The sequence below is a fragment of the Astatotilapia calliptera genome, chromosome 12 (assembly GCF_900246225.1).
Source record: "Astatotilapia calliptera chromosome 12, fAstCal1.2, whole genome shotgun sequence".
In the NCBI taxonomy this organism is placed as follows: Eukaryota; Metazoa; Chordata; class Actinopteri; order Cichliformes; family Cichlidae; genus Astatotilapia; species Astatotilapia calliptera.
In genome coordinates, this window is record NC_039313.1 from 33,914,966 (window position 1) to 33,931,351 (window position 16,386).

At 40.9% G+C, this 16,386-nt stretch overlaps 1 protein-coding gene across 3 annotated transcripts in view; it reads right to left on the reverse strand.

The window, feature by feature from the left end:
• Window positions 1-640: 640 nt before the first annotated feature.
• The window catches only part of prkg2 (protein kinase cGMP-dependent 2), a 36,248-nt gene continuing 20,502 nt past the window's right edge, over window positions 641-16,386 (reverse strand). For all 3 annotated transcript variants that reach the window (XM_026186873.1, XM_026186875.1, XM_026186874.1), the window contains 12 exons: window positions 12,075-12,169; window positions 11,008-11,076; window positions 10,627-10,725; window positions 9,767-9,917; window positions 9,067-9,203; window positions 7,058-7,147; window positions 6,832-6,973; window positions 5,460-5,623; window positions 5,185-5,307; window positions 4,880-4,942; window positions 4,284-4,350; window positions 641-3,281 (listed from right to left, as the gene is read on the reverse strand). In XM_026186873.1, coding sequence (XP_026042658.1) covers window positions 3,186-3,281; window positions 4,284-4,350; window positions 4,880-4,942; window positions 5,185-5,307; window positions 5,460-5,623; window positions 6,832-6,973; window positions 7,058-7,147; window positions 9,067-9,203; window positions 9,767-9,917; window positions 10,627-10,725; window positions 11,008-11,076; window positions 12,075-12,169 — 1,296 coding nt within the window. In that variant the 3' untranslated portion in view covers window positions 641-3,185. The remainder of the gene's footprint in view (window positions 3,282-4,283; window positions 4,351-4,879; window positions 4,943-5,184; window positions 5,308-5,459; window positions 5,624-6,831; window positions 6,974-7,057; window positions 7,148-9,066; window positions 9,204-9,766; window positions 9,918-10,626; window positions 10,726-11,007; window positions 11,077-12,074; window positions 12,170-16,386) is intronic.

The following is a 16,386-nucleotide window of genomic DNA, read 5'->3' on the forward strand; positions in this document are numbered from 1 at the left end:
GATCAAACTTTTATTGATCCGTTCTCATAACTTTATGATCACACCCCGTGGGCTTGCTGGCCTAAACTGTACTAAGGTAAACATGTAGCAACGTGTGAGAGCTTGTAGATGTAACACAAGAGTGTGAAACATTTTTAAAAGTGAAAACAAAACTTAAAATGTTTTCTACATTTTATCTTACAGGCCCGTGAATTTTGCATCATATTTACCTTCATAAAACTGCACTTTCACTCATGATACATTTCCATTTTTTGTTATGAGAATCTTCTGATTACAATGCAAGACATCATGAGTCATTTAAATAAACCAACAACTTCCACTCTCACGCACAGACCACTAGCTTCATTTGTCAGAGAGAGCTCCGCTGACTGCCATTAACCAAAATGCCTCTGCTTTTACCATCAGATCTACCTCTGCAGTAATGACAGTAGAATTTGTGAATTCAACGTCTAAATCCACCTCCGGTTTTCCATTGCAGCAACAAGTGGGCCACTGTAGGACGGCCCACATCTCTGAGTGTGATCCAACCACAGGTAAGACCTCTTTAGGGCTGTTGAAAGGAAAAGGAAATATGTGCTGTGGACTAGAACCTCCAGATCAGCCCAAAGGAAATTGGAGTTAATGCCACTTTACTAATAAAATGAAAAAGTTCAAATGTTAAACCGATCTGTTTGAAGGGATTGTGTAAATGCAGTTAAAAAACTCTGTCCTGAAACAGCACTGCTCCTCCAAACTCACACATACATTCACCAATCAGAGGACACATTTACAATATACATGATATTTACAAATTCACTCACCCGTTTTTTTTTTAAGGTTTATATAAAGGAGCAAGTAGGTTAGATTGTATAAACTGTGTATTTCGGATGCTTGTGCTTTATATTATTGAGTATATACACAGAGACGTGGTACCTCAAATGTTTAAAATGGAAAACACACCAATTTAAACCCCAGGTTCCTCAGAATCACCTCACAGTAAACCCTAAACATATTCTGCTCACTTCGGCCTCTGCTGTTCCTCCTCACATCATCAACGGCTCAAACGTGTCTCCGGCTCAGGAAGCCCACCGCGAGACGCTCACACTTTATGATTCAAGTGGAGAGAAGGTGTTCCTGTCTTTGTTTGTCATCTGTGACAAAAGTGAAGAGGCTGTGAGGATAACACAGTTGGCACAAGGAGCTACAGATGCTTCATGGATGTTTCTGTTGGGGTTCATATCCAGCGTGTGTTGGTTTTCAATGCAGTGTCATCTCCTCAAATTCCCTTTAGCTGTTAGAAATAAAGGCCGCATCGATGTTTCTGAAGTAAAAGAGCAATTAGGGAATTGAAAATAAGAATAGTATGACGTATGGCAAAGAATGCTGAGCTGAATAAACTCTTGGTCCCTCCAAAGCAATCGGTTATGAAGCTCGATGACACCATCCGAGTGTTTCTGGACCATCCATAAAATGTACTGTGCCTGAGGGCAAACTTAAAAAAGCTTGAGCTGTACCCAATAACTTCAGGAAATCAAAAACTACAAACACGGCAGTGAATCATTTCTGTAATTTCTGCATGTCTGTAGTTACTCTAATGTGATGTTAGCACAATAAATTTTGTTTTTACTGTTTTTTGTGGGTATTACCAACTGGAAAGCTACCCTGAAATGCCCACATTGCCACTGGGAGATGTTTTTAAGAAAACAGTGCACGTTCAGGATTGGTTAAAGTGCACGTTCTCTTTCACCAGCTCTAAAATAACTCACAGGGTTACTGTGCTTTACAAAGGGGCTCAAACTTCCACAAGGGGACAGTTACATGGAGGAGTTTATTCCCAGTCACAGTGCTGGCTGTTATCACTTCCCATGTGTTTATATCGCCCTATTGCATGGGATCAACTCTCCTGTAGTTTTGGTTAGTTTCCTGCCCCTCCCTGAGGCTGGTTCTGCTTCTCTACCTCATGTGATCTTTGAGGTTCTCTCCATAATACTGTAGGGTCTTTAGCTTATAATGTAATGAGTCTTGAGATGACAACTGTTGTGAACTGGGCCTATATAAATAAAAATAAACATTTTAATTGAATATGGGGTGGAGGTGTTTATCCAGCACACCACCCTGGTGCAGCACATATCAGCAGCAGATTATAGAGAAGCTCATTAATGTTTATAATAGCGTTATTATGGACTCCTAGTGTATCCCAATACCCGGTTCCAGGCTGACGGCTTCATAACGAGCTGTTTAACTCTGCAGTGAGCCGATGAAGCCGTTTGTGTGGCATTTTTGTTACCGAGTGTCTGCGGCTGCACGAGGTGTTGAACTGATAATATGGCTTGTGACTCCCAGTTGCTGATGAGTGTACGTCATATAGAAGGTATAGAAAGAATTTTATCCTACTGTGATGCTAACCTTACTTATTCTAACTATGAGAACCTGTTATATTCCACAGTAATACCACAAATTGAGCTAGTTGATTCTGTGCAGCCACAGTAGCCCTGAGTGTCCTCTTAGCCCACTAACATTAGCCAGCTAAGGAGTGTTAACTTACCTGACTTAATGTGATTCAACACAAATATTAGAAATCTTTCTTTTTTGTTGCATAACGGGGCTACATCTGAAGTTTTGTCTGGGTTAACGATTAATACATTAATCCTGTATGTCAAGCTAGGCAGCTTCATGCTAATTAATGTGACACTGAGCACCATTAACCAGAACCTTCTGTTTTGTTGGCATTAATAAAATCCTTTCTGGTAATGTTCTTAATCTGCTTCTGGCAAATGTCTTGGTGGTGGCCCGACTGCTCTGAGGTAAAAGCTTTTGCATTTCACATCCAGTTTTGTTCGAATGTTGAACGCTGACACGGCTGTTGGAGCAGCTTAAAACTGTTCTGAATCGCTTCGATTTTTCTCGACATCTTTGTCAAAAATAGTGTGAAACAGAGAGTAAAAGAAAAGTCAAGCAGTAAACCTTTACACCTTTGAAGGCTTCCATTCAAATGTGCACATGTTGTATGAAGATGCAGGAGCAATACGGGTTTACCTTTTGGTAATATCCCATTTTCAATTATCTGTCAATCTGTGACAATCATAAAGCTGCTAAACCATGGCTGAGGTGATGTAAAGTCACCTGTAAGTCCACTTTTGCTGTTAGATTTTAGTTGTTAATGTGTGCAGTGGAAGGAAAATGTTGGAAAGATGGAGGAGAAGCCCTCAGAAGTCCATGTCCCAACCAGACAGCTCATCAGGAGGACTGTCATCATCTGGAGGGTAGCTGTCGAAGTAACTGTGATCTGTTGGTCCTGTAAGCTATGGAGCAAAGGAAGGAAGAGGAGAGAGAGATGGTTAGCAAAGCATTGAGTTGGTCTGAAATCAAATAGTAACAACTGATGGGGCAACAAAATTCAACATGGCATTTTTAAGGTTAATACAAATTCCCTTTGGGGTTGTGTCAGGAAGGGCAGCTGGAATAAAACTTAAATCAAATGTGGAGCTACTTGCTGTGGTGACCCCTCGTGATAAATCACTACACATGAGCGGGGGACACTGGTTTCCTTTTCCAATGTGGAACAGTATAAAGTGTGCAGGAGGCAGAAAGCATGATGGCCATGTCTTGCTGAGAATTCACCTGACAGTTACCTCCTTTATCCTTATTAAGCCCATTTTTCCACAACAGGAGCTATAAGACATTGGGTGTGCGTTCATAACACACACGTAAGGGTAAGAAGGAAGAAATGCCTGCTGTGGGACAGGTATTTCTGTGCTGGAAGAAAGCTCCTCGGGCTCTACACTGACTGGCTAAAGTCAGATAAGCAACTACAGTAAGATTTTTGGGGAAATCAAGCAATCAGCACTTGCTAGATTAAGAAAAGCAGAACAAATGGAAACTGGATGAAAAATAAATCTGAACTCCATCAAAGTTCCTGAGAGATTTTACAGAGACAGGAGGAGGCTGGAAGAAAGAGCTAGAAGTGAACTAAAGATTGGCAGCGGTGCTGGTGTAAATGAAGTGGTGAATCTGACAAATTGCTCTGGGAGCTGCCTCATCCTGTCTGCTGTAGCTGCTTTTATCTTTTGTCCCGGCCTTCACACTGAAGTGCAGCTCAGACAACAAAAGGCGAGACGGAGACAGCCGAAGTGACGTCGGGACGCTTGACTTTTAAAAAGTCCCGCGATCATTGTTTCAGCCGGCTAATATGCCTACAGGTCTCCTGCACACTTTAAACAGCAAACAGATATTTTGTTCTGAAAGTTTAATCACGCTTCAGTCATGACGTGGAACTACAAGTTACAAGTTTGATCACAGCTTACTTCTCTTTTCAGTGGCGATGGTAACGTCCTTGCCTTCAGCCCCTCCCAGTTGAAGCCATTAAACCACCTTCAGATACATTAGAGAAAACACACATCTGTAAGTGTATTTATCTTCTCACATTTACATATATGAGTTTGACTCTGTCAGAACAAACGCAAAGTAGGAAACGTCCCAATTTAAAGTTTGAACAGTGATTCGAGTGGTTGTTAAATGTCACTTGTTCTGGATCAAGAACTCTTTCTGTACATTTTACTTGGACTTTGACTTCTATTCCTGGCTCAGTATGGAAAATGAGAACTAGGTCAGCATCACGTTTAAGAACAACATATCAATCCCTGCATTATGAGTATATATTGTTTCCTGTAATGCGGTAGCCTCATGCTGTCTTTGTAAAGGAAAAAGGCAAGTGGCAAGTTCAATCATTTGATAAGCCTTGACGATGTTTGCATCCGACTGCTCTTGCACACTGTTCAGTGATTATCTAATTGTAAAGGCTATGAACCACGAGCCTTCATCCATAATGTTCAATCAGTGCTAATTTGTGGAACTAATCTTCCCGCTGAGATCCACAACAAATGAGTCAGTTCCTACTTACCTGTGCTTCTTAATATCAGTTATTCCATTTTTGAGATTACCCAGTCGCTCTGAGGGGTTCCGCCTATAAAACAGATCAAAGTCAGGAAATTAACTCTTCACCAAATTACTGTGCTAGTTCCAAGATGGTTGGGTTATGTTTTCCTGCTCTGTTGTTCAGAGCTTGAAGAAAACTGTTTAATGTACCTGGGTGTCAGGTATACTGAGCACATCAGCCATCATCAGACTCTGTCCTGAAAATCTGAATCGAGAATTTTGTGTCTACTTAAGCTTCAGGTATGTCGGCCTGCGCATGTGAGTGTGTACCTGCATAGCTTGCGTATGAGGTCCTCCGGTCTCTTTGTTATCTTCTTCGGGAAGTCCATCTTCTCAATGCCTCTCAAGATGAAAGTGTACGTCATCATCTGGTCAATTCCTGAGAACGGAGGACTGTGGAGTGAAGAAAAAATCGGCAGATATTCAGCAAGCTTTTAGCAGTACTTTGTGTAAAAATGACTGCAGGTCAGTGGGCAGAGTGAAGTGGATGAGTGAAAGGATGATCTTGCTGCAGATTGGAATCACAGAAGAACGCGTGCTCTAACCTGCCGGTAAGAAGCTCAAACACCAGGATGCCCAAAGACCAAAAATCCACACTGAAGTTGTGGCCTTTGTTGAGGATGATCTCTGGTGCCACATACTCTGGAGTGCCACAGAAGGTCCAAGTCTTCTGGCCACATCTGATCTTCTTGGCAAAGCCAAAGTCGACCTGGAAAAGGAGAGTTTAGTCTTTAAAGAGATGTTTACTGTCAGCCTGTCAGCATACAAGTATACAGTAATGTTGAAACTTTTAAAAGTCCTCTGGGGAGCCTTTAAGGCTTTTCCACAAAAATACCTGCCTACATTAAAAGCCTTACTCTTTAAGAAACCACTGTGCTGCTTATGTCTGCTTAGATGCCATAAAACATCCTGACGTCTAAGCAGTTTTATCAGACACATGAAAAAGAAACCAATCAACAAAAAATGTGTTATGTGACATGAATTTCTCCCTAATTCATTGTTTTCTTATCCATCCTACTTACTGTATCCATAACTAGCTTGTCATAGCATTTGTTCACTGCCCTGCTGGGTCAGCAGACGTGATGTTCATGTGTAATGAAGCTATAATGTTGTGACGCTGTCAAAGTTTGATTTGCTTTCAGTAAATGTGCCAGTAACCACTAAAACTGTAGTTACAGTGCTCCCCCTTTCTTTTAGTAGCCCTTTTAATTGCTTACTACCAAACTATTTAAACTATACTTCATACTGCATGCACTGGTGCACGTTATTAAGACAGTGGCCAGAAGTCGAACCCAGGACCTTCTTGCTAACCCTTGTGCTACCATGCTCCCATTCTTATATTAGTGAATAATTCACCATATGTCACTAATACATGACATACTCGGCAGAACACTAAACTTGTGACTCAAGCCACAAACCCTAAAAGCACCTGTGAGTCACAGATCAGGGCACGGTAGAGCTCACAGCACCCGCAGAGCAGAGGAATTAGCTGCATCAATTTGCACAGCATTTAAATGGATGACGCAGAACGTGGGTGGAGAAAAAAACAAAGCAAAACGCTCACAGACCTGCCAAATGTCAGGCGCACACACAGGTGTGACCAAAGGAAATGTTTAGTTGTGCCTGACAGACTTTTTTGGTCGCAATTAACTCATTCACTGCAATTGACGTCTATAGCCGTCAATTGCAGTGAATGAGTCAATGGGTTTAACTCATTCACTGCCAATGGCTGGCAGTGAATGAGTTAAGACCAAAACGGTTGCATCCTGGAGTCTGGAAACACACATTTTGATTAAGCCTGATGACTCCAAACTATAAGAAATGCACTGGTCATCAAAGCGGGAGGAACATGCTGACAAGTGTTGTTCTTTCATGGTTCTGAGACAAAATGCGTTTACTTTCTGGAACTAATCTCACCAGTTTGATGTATCCTTCAGAATCCAGAATGAGGTTCTCAGGCTTCAGGTCTCTGTAGAGGACACCTTTCCGGTGGAGGTACTCGAAAGCCTCCGTGACACAGCCCATGCAGAATTTAGCAGCAGATTCATCAAAGCTGCCCCTGAAGACCAAAACCCAAACATCCTATTAAAACCTTTTGCAGCTTTTGTGACAGTGGCTCCAGACAATGGTTGGCATCTCCTACCTGTCCCTGAGCAGACTCCAGACCTCTCCACCCAGACAGGCCTCCAGCAGCATGTACACATATTTGTTATCCTTGAATGTGCGATACAGTCTGGAGAAAATGAAACACAAACAAGTTTAGCTTTAAATACAACAAATGCCATTTTATCATCATTTGAGATCAGCATTAGTCTTTTTATTCCTTTGATTTATTTATGGGGTTGACGCAGTTTCATAAAGAACCCGACAATATTTGAGACTGAAGACAACCAGACGTGCAGCTGGTGAAAGAACCATCAGGGGCAGACAACTGCTAAGACTCTCAGGTCTAAAAGATTTGCACATATTTAACCAAATCACTTTCTGAGTTATAATTCGATACCATCTGGAAAATCTAGTATTTATTCTATTTTGACTCCACTGATATTTTGGTTTTTAAACATGTCATATTTGCTCAATCAGCCATGAAAGTTGAATGAAAATGGCAACAATTTTATATTAAAGTATTCTTTATGCTATATTTACAACAGTATTGTTAAATTCAACTATCACATTCAAAATAATCAGTAGTTGTCATTTACAATGTGAATTTTCTTTTGTTTGTTTTAGTGTGTGGTCAACAGTGCTCTTCTCCAAGAAAGTAACAAAAAAAAGTAATCCCTTTACTGATTACTTATTTTCAAAAGTAATTAGTTACTTTATTACTTAGTTACTTTTTGAAAACATGATACACAACCCGGATAAGTAATGAAGCAATAGACCTTTCAGCCAAATTCTGTTTTTCTGCATAATCCATCATGTAAAATTGAATCAAATGAAAAAGTCTCTTTTGAAAACTTGTTTTATTAGTTTTAACTTTATGCAAAAATAAGTTTTCTTCCCACACAGAGTGAACAGCGGACGCTAATGTTTTTGTCACTTTTTACGGAATCAAAGTAATGTCAGTACTTCCAAGCTTTAAACTCTGCATGGTCGCACGCGCTTAACGTCATTGTCACGAGACACTCTCACAAACAAAATCACGATTTAGTAACGCAGTAATGCAGCGTGCTTACGGGAAAGTAACGGTAATCTAATTTTTTTTGCAATACTAATCCCTTACTTTACTCATTACTTGAAAAAAGTATTAAAGTATTACAGTAACGCATCTCTGGTACTCAAATGTTGGACTTTGCAGGAGTGCTGGACTTTTCTTGATACTGCCTTGATTTCAACGTGGGGAAAATCAGGTGGGTCAACGGCTCGTTTTTCAAAAAATTATATCTTGAAAACTGTTTGATAAATGATGCTAAAACTGCACAAAAATCATTGTATATGTTTAGATTGTAACATAAAATTGACGGTCTAGCAGAGGGCTGCTAGATTACCCATGAAAAGCAACAAAAATACAAAATATATGATAAACAGGAAGCAGGGCACCTAAATTATTAAATTTCACCCGAGCTGTAATTATCACATAAATGAATTAATTCTAGCTTAATATATGAAGTAATGTTTTCAGATTTTAGTGTAAATAGGAGCCTAGATCGACATCCGTGATTCAACATTAAGCTTAAAGGCTCTTAAAACTGCAGCGTGGGTGTCAACCATTCCACCACAATGCCACCGTACGTAGCCTTAAGTCTTACATCACCCGACGTCGGTCTTGAAAACAGATTAGGAATAAAATAGGTACACAGAGTGTATGAAGAGGAGGTTAGCTGGATGAGCGTTACAGAAGGTGAAGAATGGCTTTAATATCAGAGTCTGTTCCACTGCATACGGTGAAATCGGATCATCGTAATCTCACAAAAGACAAAGAAAAGCTCCTGTTGCAATATTTCATAAGAAATAACCACATTTTCTTAGCAGACATCTCAATATCCCCTGCTATTCTACCCCACTGAGAAGATGTAATCTGCTCAGGTCCCCGACGGTGATCTCATAAAAAACTAATAAGCGCAGCATTGTGTTCCCAGACTAATGGAGCAGAGATTCATCATGTAGGATAAAAAATGGAAATGAGTTCCAAGGCTGGGCAAGAGGACGCACTTGACTATGAAAGGCGAGCGAGCCTCCGCGAGGATCCTCCTCTCTGAGTGGATGTGTTCTTCCTGCCTGTTGTCCACCACGTGCTTCTTTTTGATGATCTTGAGTGCAAAGGTGACATCCTCAGTCTTCACCTTCACCTGCAGATGGACATGACAGGGTGGGTGTGACTCAGCACAGACCTCAAACAGCAGGCATGGTTCCCATGTAAACATTAAGTTTACTCCTACCCATGAAAACACCGTCCTAATGAACTTTCAGTAGAGTAAATTGATGCACTATCAAAATAATAATTTCTATATGAAGAAGGTCAGATTAGATTTTGCCAGAAAACATCTAAAAGAACCTGCACAATTCTGAAAAAAAGATTCTTTGCAAAGATGAAACCAAGATTAACATGATGGGAAGAGAAAAGGATGGAGAAGAGCATCAACCATCGAACATGGTGGAGGTTACTAGTGTTTATTGATGGTGTTACTGCTGATACAACCAGCAGGATGAAGAGTGTGCAGGACTACACTCTCTGCAAAGATTCAACCAAATGCTGCAAAACCGGATGCGCAGCGCTCATGGATAATAACCCCAAAAAGAAATAGGATATTCTTCAGTAGGCATTCTCAATCCAACAGATTGCATTTTTTCAGTTACTGCAGACAAACTGAATGCTGGAAGATTCTCAAACTCACCAAAGGTCAGCTCTTACCAGTTCTACTCGTCCAAACCCGCCGACCCCAAGGGTAGCAATGACCTCCAGGTGATCAAAGGGCCTGGATGAAGAGAATTCGGAAACCAGTTCCTTCAGCTGGATGACGTCAGGAGACAGAGGCTGACTTTGGTGGCGTGACACAGACCTCCTGGATGGAAGACACAGACAAAAACAGAGTGTCTACCTTAACCTAAACATTTAGCAAGAGAAGCAGTAGATCATAACTACTGTACATCTGTGAGTGGAGTTTTCACATCTGTATCTTTCAAATCATAATTTATTACAATTTAAGTGAATATCTGAACATTTCATCTGCTGACAAGTGAGCCAATGAAAACTTTAACAGAGAAAAAACAGCTAACAGACGAGTGCCTCAGTTGGCGAACACCAGCTTATGTTTTCATCAGAATTTTGAGCGAGTCTTCTCCTCGCTGTATTATCCGTAAAGTGTGTTTGAAAAGGGATGAATGTGTAAAGCTCACAGAGTCGTTGATAGAAGTGGAAAAGTTCGATGTGGATGCAGTAAGAACAGAAGGTTTTCAGTACTCGTTAAATACCCCGGATAAGAAGGATGGTGTGTCACGTTTCTACTTTAACTTGGTAAAAACAGCTAAACTGAAACAAGAGGTAAAAAAATCTAAGCATGAAAAAAACTATAACGTGAATCTCCTTTGCAACACAAAAACTTAACAACCTGCAGACATTGTATCAACCCAGAAGCTGAGAATAATTAAACATTGCAGTGATGTGCAGTTTGTTTTGCAATAAGTAGTCATTTCTCTGTAATGCAACCCATTTCTTTTTCCATGCTCAGAACATTTTTGTTCACTGTCGTGAACATCGGGTGCTGCACCTACTTGGCATGTCTCTTCTTGTCGTCGCGATCGAGTGTTGCCACGTACCCTTGGAGGTACTTCTGCAGCTCATTGAAGGTGCCCACCGTCTGATCAAATGTCCTAGAAAAAAGACATCGGCACATTAGCAAACGAACCACTGGAATGTTGGCTGATTCCAAATCTGAACTCAGATCACTGATAGCGATCGAACACGGTGAGATAACGAATGAATTTTTGTGGGAAAACGTCTGGAAAAAGAAAATGTTGACACCGGCTGAAATGTATCAGAGTACAGCTTTGTTCTTCATCATAGACTGGCGTCTTTGTTCAGAGTCATTATCGGGTGAACAAAAGCATGTCTTTTACAACCTTTTAGGCATTATTTTAAATCTCAATACTCACTCTCTGTCGATGACGAGGCACTCCACCCCGTTCTCATCAGCAATGATATTGGCAGACCTGACGTCGTCACTGAAAGAGATGTGAATCACATGCACACAAAAACTAAGACAACTGTACATTTTACAACTGTTTTCATTGTGAATTTGGCATTATGAAGCTATTTCTACCTCTGCCCACATTATGCTTTTGTGTGTTTTTTCTGTGAATACAAAACTTGAAACATTTTTAAATCATTCTGATAAACAATTCACTAAAATTTAGTGAATAAAAAGTTATTCATGGTTACAGATTTATCGGTGGAAAGTTGACAAAGAGCCTTTAAAGTATAAAGATTTAAAATATCATGTCAGACTTTTAAGGTCAGTAGATTGATCTGAGGGTGCTATAAAGCCACTTAAAACTATGTTTCTTACTGCCATTGTTTGTATTGACAACATATCGGGAATGATGTCTGGGATCTGAAATATCACATTACTTTGGACCTCTGACCTCATCTACAAGGTCAAATAAGATCAAACTTTCATATAATACTTTTTAAAATGGTTTTCAAAACATGTTTTTAATTTCTACTATCTTTGTTTATTGCTGCAACATTTAGGAAATGATACTGGCATAAGGAGATTCTAAACATCACATAGTTTGCATCCAAATATCATGTCACATTTCTTTTTCTTTCTTTTTTATGTGTTATGGCTTTAAAGACAAAAGAATGAGCTGCCTAATTAGTTCTTACATATAAAAGAAAACAAAAACAAAACCCTTCCCTTAAAAACACAGAGAGAGTGAGCTGGTCCTTGTTTGTTTATGATGCATCGAAGAGGGCTCCACATGATTTCCAAAGCTGTGGTTGGTTCATTTTTCAGATTTTGTCTGTATTCACTAATTAATTGTTTTGCACTATGTTATCCTAGCATTGGTCTCGGTATTGAAGCAGGTGCTGCGTTGTGTTACCTCCCAATCCTTACCTTTAATATTCATCTATATAGCACCAGTCCACAACAATCCCCTGACGCTGTTTGAATATTTCAGTCTTTTGTTGACATGACCTGACTGTTGCTGTATTTTACCTTATAAGTGCTTTTTCTCCAAAGTAGTCTCCCTTCTGCAGCGTGTTGATGATCTGTGGCAGCTTGTGGGCCTCGGTGGTCTGGGTCACTTTCACCTGCACAAGACAGTTTGCTGGATGTTCATCTCTTCACCTCCTACAGACGCTTTGATTTTCTCTAATTTTTTTAAAGCACTATAAAAACATAAAATGCTAAAGAACTGAAACAACAGACATAACCTACCTTCCAAATGTTTGAGGTTAGTTTAAAGTCTTCTCTAATAGTACATAATCTGAAATGTCGTAGATAACAATTACTGATTAACATTTTGTATAATCAGGCATGATTTTTAAAGCGACGTCTACGTGGACCCGTTTTTAAAATCCTCTCTCCTCCCCTCTAGGTTTGTTAAACAGGCAGAGACTTTTATCAAACCTGTTTTCTTCAAAAAAATTAAATAGAAGACATTGACACAGTCTGCAGTACTCTCTTCATAAATCCACACAGTCAGGCCTCCATGGCCTTTAATGAAGCTTCCAGATGAGAACCTGTCTGTCTGTCAGACGATGATGTATCGCTGTTCTTTTTCTCTTGCTACTTCGGTTCAATCTAGTTTGTCTAGTTTGCAGGACAGATTAGATCTCTTTGCTAGCCTGAGAAGGCCTTGGTGTCCCTCCACTTCTGGCAGAGCTGGATGGGGAGCTGGTAGCTACGTAGCTTTAACACAACAATTTCTTCAAAATTGTTTTGGATTTCCCCTTATCTCACCTAGACGACTGTGTGACCCATGGCCTGGTTTTTCTCCTATTTTTTTTACACAGAAGTGATGTTTGGTGAAAGCAGGCCCTCAAACTGAACGAATTTATTACTTCCAGGCTGGACGACTGTAATTCATTATTATCAGGATGTCCAAAAAACTCACTGAAAAGCCTTCAGCTAATCCAAAATGCTGCAGCAAGAGTCCTGACAGGGACTAGAAAGAGAGAGCATATTTCTCCTGTTTTGGCTTCCCTTCATTGGCTTCCTGTTAAATCCAGAATTGAATTCAAAATCCTGCTCCTCACATACAAGGTCTTAAATAATCAGGCCCCATCTTATCTTAATGACCTTGTAGTACCATATCATCCTATTAGAGCACTTCGCTCTCGCTCTGCAGGCCTACTTGTTGTTCCTAGAGTATTTAAAAGTAGAATGGGAGGCAGAGCCTTCAGTTTTCAGGCCCCTCTTCTGTGGAACCAGCTTCCAGTTTGGATTCAGGAGACAGACACTATCTCTACTTTCAAGATTAGGCTTCAAACTTTCCTTTTTGCTAAAGCATATAGTTAGGGCTGAACCAGGTGACCCTGAATCCTTCCTTAGTTATGCTGCAATAGACGTAGGCTGCCGGGGGATTCCCATGATGCATTGAGTTTTTCCTTTCCAGTCACCTTTCTCACTCACTATGTATTAATAGACCTCTCTGCATTGAATCATATCTGTTATTAACCTCTGTCTCTCTTCCACAGCATGTCTTTATCCTGTCTTCCTTCTCTCACCCCAACCGGTCGCAGCAGATGGCCCCGCCCCTCCCTGAGCCTGGTTCTGCTGGAGGTTTCTTCCTGTTAAAAGGGAGTTTTTCCTTCCCACTGTTGCCAAAGTGCTTGCTCATAGGGGGTCATATGATTGTTGGGTTTTTCTCTGTATCTATGAAGCGCCTTGAGGCGACTTTTGTTGTGATTTGGCGCTATATAAATAAAATTGAATTGAATTGAATTATAATGAATGATTACATTAACTATTAATTTAATGTTACAGTGCGTACACAAATGTGCTTTTAAGGAGTGTACTTAATTATACCAAATGGAACATGATGGGCCCAGTGTGATGTGGTGGTGTTGAAGTACTTTATGCTTTCCTGACTTGCTGTTTGAATAGAAGCATTATTTGCATATCAGACGTCTGGATGCTGGATGTTCATCTCTTCACCTCCTACAGACGCTTTTAATTTTCTCAAAATTTTTTTAAAGCACTATAAAAACATAAAATGCTAAAGAACTGAAACAACCTTCCAAATGTTTGAGTTTAGTTTAAAGTCTTCTCTAATAGTACATAATCCGAAATGTCGTAGATAAGTTACTGTCACGGTTTGCGGGGCAAGCCGTGTGGAGTTGAAATAGGACCCAAAATGCGGCAGCTCTGGTGCAGATGAGTGTTTATTTGACAACCGAAAATACAAACAGCAACGGTGTGGGTACCATGAAACAGGAAAACCTAAACTGGGTAGAACTAATAACACAAACCAGAAACGAAGATGCAGGGAGGTCCGGGGAAATACATACGGGAAGACGCAGGGAGACCGAGGGGAAACAACACAGACGAACCAGCAACTACTATGACAGAAGACACAACTTAAATACACTCAGAGAACACAGGGGGATTACATACAGGTGGGGACACAGCTGGGAGTAATTAACATGACGAGACTAGGGAGGCAAACTGAAAACACTCACATAAGACACAGACCTTCACAATAAAACAGGAACTTACACATGAAAGGACACAAACTAAGAAACGCGGACTAGATACAGGAACACACGGGCAGAACAGAGTAAACACTAACCAGAGGAAGAACAGAACCAAAATCGCGAAGAGAAAACACAAAACGCTGGGTCAAAAGGACCCAGGATCATGACAGTTACTGATTAACATTTTGTATAATCAGGCATGATTTTTAAAGCGACGTCTATGTGGGCATAGACAGACCCGTTTTTAAAATCCTCTCTCCTCCCCTCTAGGTTTGTTAAACGGGCAGAGACTTTTAACAAACCTGTTTTGTTCAAAAAAATAAAATAGTCTGAAACTCAACATTTTTTCTGTAGAAGACATTGACACAGTCCTGCAGTACTCTCTTCATAAATCCACACAGTCAGGCCTCCATGGCCTTTAATGAAGCTTCCAGATGAGAACCTGTCTGTTCTGTCCCTTCACTTCTGGCAGAGCTGGATGAGGTGGCCGGGGGGGGAAGCTGGTAGCTACGTAGCTTTAACACAACAATTTCTTCGAAATTGTTTTGGATTTCCCCTCATCTCACCTAGACGACTGTGTGACACATGGCCTGGTTTTTCTCCTATTTCTTTTACACAGAAGTGATGTTTGGTGAAAGCAGGCCCTCAAACTGAACGAATTATAATGAAGATTACATTAACTATTAATTTAATGTTACAGTGCGTACACAAATGTGCTTTTAAGGAGTAGTGTACTTAACATGGAACATGATGGGCCCAGTGTGATGTGGTGGTGTTGAAGTACTTTATGCTTTCCTGACTTGCTGTTTGAATAGAAGCATTATTTGCATATCAGACGTCTCTGATTTTCCTCTTCAAACTGTTGCCTGCTCGAGCTGCAGGCTTCCACCATTCCACGCCTGCAGCCTGAGAGTTGTCAAACCTTTCAGTAATTTGTGAAGCACTGAAAACCAGCGGCCCACCCTGGCCGAGGTCAAGCATCCCACTGGTGGCATCGTGGTGCCGAAAAAATGCCACAATTACATCACAGCCGTTATGGTCAAAGCGTGCTTTAGCTAAGTGTCCCATTTGACCCCACTGACCTTTACTTCCCTGTTTTTCCTGATGGCAGGCACTCTCAGATGTTATTTCTACCCTCGTTTGGGGGGGTTACAAAGAGGAGGGGTGGGGGGCATTTCCTGTATTAGCCCCCTTCTTTCCAAACAACATGTGTCTCTCTTTGGTTTGGTTTGGTTAGCTTAGCGCTGAAGAGCTGCAGTCTCGGATCAGCTCATAATGGCATTTTGAGAGTCCCCGTGGACAGCTCTGGTGTCGGGTTCCCGACTTATCAGACAGACTGGCGGGTGAGTCATAGCCCTACAACTCCCCAGACTCACGTACAGTTTGGTCAACATACTGGTCGACATATTGGACTGTTACTGAGGGAAGACACTTATTCTGTGTGTGTTTTATCTTGTCTTTTGGACATTTTCTCTCTTAATGATTAAACGTTAAACGCGATATGAGGCAGGTATATTACCAAGATGCTCCTCTTTCTTTTGTTGGAGATGTGCTTACTATAAAACACTGCTGTATGCAGCGTCGTTTTCATTTGTGGAAACCAGATTGAAGCAACGTCCTGCAAAGCTTTGAGAGTCGAGCGGTGCTCGAGCAGCTGTTTGGCACTCAGGCTGAGTAACAAGAGCTTTTGCTGCAAATACGGGAGCAGCATCCGGATCCGTGCAATGGAGACATCATGTAGTCTTATCTCACCAAAGCACTTGAGGATTTATTCTATTGTTGGAAGACAGGATTATGGCTGGTGTCCCTAATGAGTGCCATTGTTGCAG